At 49.2% G+C, this 6,861-nt stretch overlaps 1 protein-coding gene across 5 annotated transcripts in view; it reads left to right on the top strand.

Moving 5' to 3' along the window:
* The window catches only part of DMBT1 (deleted in malignant brain tumors 1), a 69,188-nt gene extending 64,430 nt beyond the window's left edge, over positions 1–4,758 (top strand). For all 5 annotated transcript variants that reach the window (XM_055424464.2, XM_055424467.2, XM_088842402.1 and 2 more), the window contains one exon: positions 4,206–4,758. In XM_055424464.2, coding sequence (XP_055280439.2) covers positions 4,206–4,372 — 167 coding nt within the window. In that variant the 3' untranslated portion in view covers positions 4,373–4,758. The remainder of the gene's footprint in view (positions 1–4,205) is intronic.
* Positions 4,759–6,861: the final 2,103 nt, after the last annotated feature.

The raw sequence follows: 6,861 nt of genomic DNA on the forward strand, positions 1-6,861 counted from the left end.
CCTCTTAGGACTACAGAGAAGGTTACATAAAACACCATTAGTTACACTGCTTTGGCCTCTGCCTGGTACAAGTCATTGGCTGCAAAGAGCAGTGACTTTGTTACTATCATATTGTCATCAATGTTAACGTTAATGATCATGTTATTACCTATGATGATGACAAACTGTACCCTCGGGTCGTGACCTCAGGGTCTGTGCAGGGCCGTGTAGATCCAGGCAGGACTGGTTTATTCTGACAGCTCCCAGCAGTTGACCCTAGAAAAGTCGTTTCATTTTCTGCACCTGGAATGGGGAGCAGAGTTCCCCTGCTGTGCTGTTCTGTTGTGGGGTGAATGAGGAAATGTTTGCAGAGGGATTCCCATCATTTCTGGTCCAGGCTGGGCCAGGTCAACAAATGTGGTGGCGTGAGTGATGGGGCAGCAGTAGCTGCCACAAACCGCCCTGAAGGCACAGGCTCCTCCTCACAGAGGTTCTTTGACAGCTCCCTCCCTCCCAGGGCCCAGACCCAGGCCCTCCCCTCGTCTGGCTGCTTGCAGGCTCTCCCCTCACATTTTCAGCGTTCTGGGCATCTTTGTTGTTGTTCAGTTGCTTAGTCATGTCCGACTCTTTGCGATGCCATGGACTGCAGAACGTCAGACACCGTCCTTCACTATCTCCCAGAGCTTGCTCAAACTCCTGTCCACTGAGTCGGTGATGTCATCCAACCATCTCGTCTTCTGTCATCCTCGCCTCCTGCATCCAATCTTTCCCAGCATCAGGGTCTTTTCCAATGAGCTGGCCCTTCGCATCAGGTGGCCAAAGTATTGGAGCTTCAGCTTCAGCCTCAGTCCTTCCAGTCAATACTCAGGGTTGATTTCCTTTAGGGTGGGCTGGTGTGATCTTTGGAAGATCATCTCTGGAAGGTCTATTATGTGCCAGGAGATAGAACTAAATAGATCAAAACCCTTGCAGCTCCAGCAGGAGGAGACACAGTTCCGTCAAAGTCGCCCACCATGGGGGGTGGAGCTACAGAGAGAAGGAAGGCAGGGCAGGGACCGGGCAAAGGGTGCCAATGGGGCACCGCTCCTGTCTCTCCTCTCTGTCTATTCCCACTGACACGGCAGTAGCTTAAGGCCTGTGTCGCTCCCTCTTGCTGGGACCTTTGTAGCCATTCCCAGTTCAGTTCAGTTCAGTCGCTCAGTCGTGTCCGACTCTCCGCGACCCCATGAATCACAGCATGCCAGGCCTCCCTGTCCATCACCAACTCCCGGAGTTCACTCAAACTCATGTCCACAGAGTCGGTGATGCCATCCAGCCATCTCATTCTCGGTCTTCCCCTTCTCCTCCCGCCCCCAACCCTTCCCATCATCAGAGTCTTTTCCAGTGAGTCAGCTCGTCGCATGAGGTGGCCAAAGTATTGCAGTTTCAGCTTTAGCATCAGTCCTTCCAATGAACATCCAGGATTGATCTCCTCTAGAATGGACTGGTTGGATCTCCTTGCAGTATAAGGGACTCTTAAGAGTCTTCTCCAACACCACAGTTCAAAAGCATCGATTCTTCAGCGGTCAGCCTTCTTCACAGTCCAACTCTCACATCCATACATGACCACGGGAAAAACCATAGCCTTGACTAGACGGACCTTGGTTGGCAAAGTAATGTCTCTGCTTTTTAATATACTATCAAGGTTGGTCATAACTTTCCTTCCAAGGAGTAAGCGTCTTTTAATTTCATGGCTGCAATCAGCATCTGCAGTGATTTTGGAGCCCAAAAAAACAAAGTCTGACACTGTTTCCACTGTTTTTCCATCGATTTCCCATGAAGTGATGGGACCAGATGCCATGATCTTCGTTTTCTGAATGTTGAGCTTCAAGCCAACTTTTTCACTCTCCTCTTTCACTTTCATCAAGAGGCTTTTGAGTTCCTCTTCACTTTCTGCCATAAGGGTAGTGTCATCTGCATATCTGAGGTTATTGATATTTCTCCCGGCAATCTTGATTCCAGCTTGTGCTTCTTCCAGCCCAGCGTTCCTCATGATGTACTCTGCATATAAGTTAAATAAGCAAGGTGACAATATACAACCTTGACGTACACCTTTTCCTATTTGGAACCAGTCTGTTGTTCCATGTCCAGTTCTAACAGTTGCTTCCTGACCTGCATACAGGTTTCTCAAGAGGCAGGTCAGGTGGTCTGGGATTCCCATCTCTTTCAGAATGTTCCACAGTTTATTGTGATCAACACAGTCAAAGGCTTTGGCATAGTCAATAAAGCAGAAATAGATGTTTTTCTGAAACTCTCTTGCTTTCTCCATGATCCAGCGGATGTTGGCAATTTGATCTCTGGTGCCTCTGCCTTTTCTAAAACCTGCTTGAACATCTGGGAGTTCACGGTTTACATACTGCTGAAGCCTGGCTTGGAGAATTTTGAGCATGACTTTACTAGCGTGTGAGATGAGTGCAATTGTGCGGTAGTTTGAGCATTCTTTGGCATTGCCTTTCTTTGGGATTGGAATGAAGACTGACCTCTTCCAGTCCTGTTGCCACTGCTGAGTTTTCCAAATCTGCTGGCATATTGAGTGCAGCACTTTCACAGCATCATCTTTCAAGACTTGAAATAGCTCAACTGGAATTCCATCACCTCCACTAGCTTTGTTCGTAGTGATGCTTTCTAAGGCCCACTTGACTTCACATTCCAAGATGTCTGGCTCTAGGTCAGTGATCACGTTATCGTGACTATCTTGGTCGTGAAGATCTTTTTTGTACAGTTCTTCTGTGTATTCCTGCCACCTCTTCTTAATATCTTCTGCTTCTGTTAGGTCCATACCATTTCTGTCCTTTATCGAGCCCATCTTTGCATGAAATGTTCCCTTGGAATCTCTAATTTTCTTGAAGAGCTCTCTTGTTTTTCCTATTCTGTTGTTTTCCTCTATTTGCATTGATCACTGAGGAAGTCTTTCTTATCTCTCCTTGCTATTCTTTGGAACTCTGCATTCAGATGCTTATATCTTTCCTTTTCTCCTTTGCTTTTCGCCTCTCTTCTTTTCACAGCTATTTGTAAGGCCTCCTCAGACAGCCATTTCGCTCTTTTGCATTTCTTTTCCATGGGGATGGTCTTGGTCCCTGTCTCCTGTACAATGTCACGAACCTCCGTCCAGAGTTCATCAGGCACTCTATCAATCAGATCTAGTCCCTTAAATCTATTTCTCACTTCCACTGTATAATCATAAGGGATTTGATTGAGGTCATATCTGAATGGTCTAGTGGTTTTCCCTACTTTCTTCAATTTAAGTCTGAACTTCGCAATAAGGAGTTCATGATCTGAGCCACAGTCAGCTCCTGGTCTTGTTTTTGCTAACTGTATACAGCTTCTCCATCTTTGGTTGCAAAGAATATAATCAATCTGATTTCGGTGTTGACCATCTGGTGATGTCCATGTGTAGAGTCTTCTCTTGTGCTGTTGGAAGAGGGTGTTTGCTATGACCAGTGAATTCTCTTGACAAAACTCTATTAGCCTTTGCCCTGCTTCATTCCGTGCTCCAAGGCCAAATTTGCCAGTTACTCCAGGTGTTTCTTGACTTCCTACTTTTGCATTCCAGTCCCCTATAATGAAAAGGACATCTTTTTTGGGTGTTAGTTCTAAAAGGTCTTGTAGGTCTTCATAGAACCGATTAATTTCGGCTTCTTCAGCATTACTCGTTGGGGCATAGGCCTGGATTACTGAATGGTTTGCCTTGGAAACGAACAGAAATCATCCTGTCATTTTTAAGATTGCATCCAAGTACTGCATTTCGGGCTCTTTTGTTGACCATGATGGCTACTCCATTTCTTCTAAGGGATTCCTGCCCACAGTAGTAGCCATTCCCAGATGGGGTCAAATGCCCCAACTCCCTCCCTTCACATCCATTAGGAGCCTTCAGCCAGAGAGACTATCCCAAAGCCCATCTCTACCCTGCTGTTTAGAATCCTTCGCTGCTCCTGAGAGCTGACAGGACACCGTGAAATCTCCCAGGGCTGACACTCAGCTGCCCTTGCAGGGCGGGTGGGGTGCTTGAATCTGGCCTCAGTTTCCTGAAAAGCACTCTTCTCTCCCTTTATTTTTTCCCCTCCCACCAAACGGTTCTGATTGCCATCACCGTGCCCTGGGACCCCCACCCCCACCCGCCCTGACTTGTCTCCCCTTCTCCTTCCCTGCTGGGCTTGTCCTGACCCCGAGCCTCCTCTCTTTCCCAGACCGGCAGGTGGTGGACACAGAGGAGGAGGCCAGCGCCCACGGGAGCTACCACCCTGCTGCCATTTTTGCTGGGGTCTTCGTGGTCATGGTCGTGGCCGTGGCAGCCTTCGCACTGGGGCGGAGAGTGCGGGCGGCCCGTGCCCAGCCTCCGAGCACTAAGATGTGAAGCAGAGGACGCGCGGTGCTCGGGCCCAACTCCCTGTGCTCCGGAGCCAAGCGAGGAGGGAAGGAACCAGCGTCCTGAGCTCGGTACCCAGAGCACACAAATGGCTTAAACTCTGGCCCGGTGTGTGGCGGGGATGGACGGAGGAGGCGGGTGAGAAAGATGAGGGCAGGTTTCCCCAGAAACCCAGGCTCGGCAAGCAGGCCGGGGACCTAAAAGTCCCACCTGCAACTGGGCGCTTACACACTAGGGGCACTCGTTGTGGATGGGATTTCTTTTCTGACCTTTTAGAAACCAGATTCTTTGGCCTGTGGTGTATATATCTTTCCTTGTTATAGAGCCTTTCCTTGTTATAGAGCAAGCTGAATAAAGAACTTTTTTCAAAGCAAGTGTCGGATTGGTCACTTGTTTCCGGGGCTGCACCCAGCATGGACCTCTTCCTGTTTGGTATATGGGTAGAGGGGCTCCCGCAGGGATGAGAGTGGCCACGGGGCCCCGCGCTGTAGTGACCCCAAGGCTGAGGAGACTGTGCAGTGAGCAGTGGACAGATGGGGCTGACACAGTTTCCCAGCCTTTTCCACTCACAGCCTCTGGGGGTCTTCACAGGCAAGGTGGCTATGGGTGGGCAGACTGCCACCCACCCCCACATCTGCCTGCCTCCCCTCCCAAGACCCATTACAGCCTCTGGAGAAGGGCCTTGGGGACATTTCCTTCTTGCTATGAGTCCTCGATGGGGCAGGTAGTTGCAGGAGGCCGGGGCTGGCCTGAGGGCCCTGGGGCAGTGTCAAGCTGGGACTGTGGGTTGAGAAGGTGAAATGTCAGGAGCTTCCAAGGGTTCACAGGACAGAAACCAGCAGTGACCCTGGACACATCTCCTTCCTCCCATATTGCCTGCTGGGAGGTGTGAGGAGGAGAGTGGATTTGGTGGAGGGTCAGGGAGTACAGGAAGTGGGAGCCTTTAAAGTCCTTGTGAATGCCTCTCCCGCCAGGCTGACAGGGGGCCAGGTTAACACTGCAGCAGAGAGTTGGCCGTGTGGCAAATAAAACCTCTGTCCTCTGTCCTTTGGCCAATGGATCCTCATTTAAATCACTCTTGTTTAGAAGGGGGCCACTCACCCCTGCTTTCCCGGGACCTTCTTGGTTTAGCACAGCTCTCCTATGTCCTGGAATACTCTCTGTCCCCAACAAACTGGGAGGGTTAGTGAACCTAGACTTCTGGCAGCAGGGCTATAGGGGAGCCGGTGTCTAGCTTCCCATGACAACCACCAAAAGCAGACAGGAAGGAGATGGAGGCAAGAGACCAGGTCACAGTGCAGGGTCTAAGGTGGCTGCTTCCTACCTTGGTCCCAGGACACAGAGTTTGGGAGACCACCCTTGGCTCAGGGTCATTGGTCATTTTTATGATTTTGGTCTCTAGGAGCCAAGAACAGATGGGTGAAAAAACTTGAGGTTTTGCTCTGGACGGGATCAAGACCTGAGTTACAAAAGCATGTGGGCCTTCGTGGTGTGTATGTGTGTGTCTCTGTGTGTGCCTGTGTGTGTATGTGTGTGAGTGTGGATCTGGAGTAGATTGGACACTGTCTTCCAGCACCATTTGAGGATGTTGAGTCAGCATCACTCATGTTCAGTCTCTGCCTGAAGGAGAAATGGAATAAAAGAGTCTCTAATCGGGAAGGGTCCCTGGTGGTTGGAGTCTCAGGACCCAGTTCTAACAGGAAGCCCATTTCAGAAGGAGACTCCTAGAAGGGAGGCTAGTCATGCTCTGACTTCTCTGTGGAGGGAAGAAGGCGTTTGGGAGTTGTCTGTCTTTTCAGAAGGACCAGCTGGCATTTGCTAATAGGCTGTGTCCACAAAGCCTCCGGTGCTGAGCTCACCCTGGACTGAGCTTTGCAGGGACGGAGAGCAGTCAGATGAGGCCCAGGGCTCGTCCCTGGACTTGTTCTCAGCTTGTAACTGCGTCTGTAATGTGTCTGACTCTGTTCTCTAACACGGGAAAGCAGATGGACACCATTCATGGAGATAAGGCTGCTGAACTGGAATCCAGTTTAGCTTGAAGGGGAGGCAAAAGTTTACCTTTATCCTATTAGGATTTTATGTGTCAGGGCCTGTGACTTCAGCTGACAGCAGACAACTCAACAGGAGAAAAGCAGACAAGCTTAGTTAGTGCATGTTGTACATAATGTGGGGGAAGACTTCTTAAGAAATGAAAAATCCCCAAATTGAGAAACTTACTTGCTTTTATATGTGATTCAACAAAGAGAAGCAACTGTGGAAAAGTAATTACATCATGTGGGGAGGATAAGATAGAATTATTGTATCAAGATCTCTGTGTGTAGAATTCTCTGGACTCAACTTAATGTCCTGATGATAAAAATGTTATTTCCTTCTGGCATAAAGGGGATGCATTTCAATGGCAACTTATTTCCTGCTTATAAGAAAAACAAAGGTCAGAGAGTGCATGTGTGTACGTTGTTGTTTTTCTGGATTTGCCT

The sequence above is a fragment of the Moschus berezovskii genome, chromosome 12 (genome assembly GCF_049115385.1).
Source record: "Moschus berezovskii isolate FMDL1 chromosome 12, NW_MosBer_1.0, whole genome shotgun sequence".
Classification (NCBI taxonomy): Eukaryota; Metazoa; Chordata; class Mammalia; order Artiodactyla; family Moschidae; genus Moschus; species Moschus berezovskii.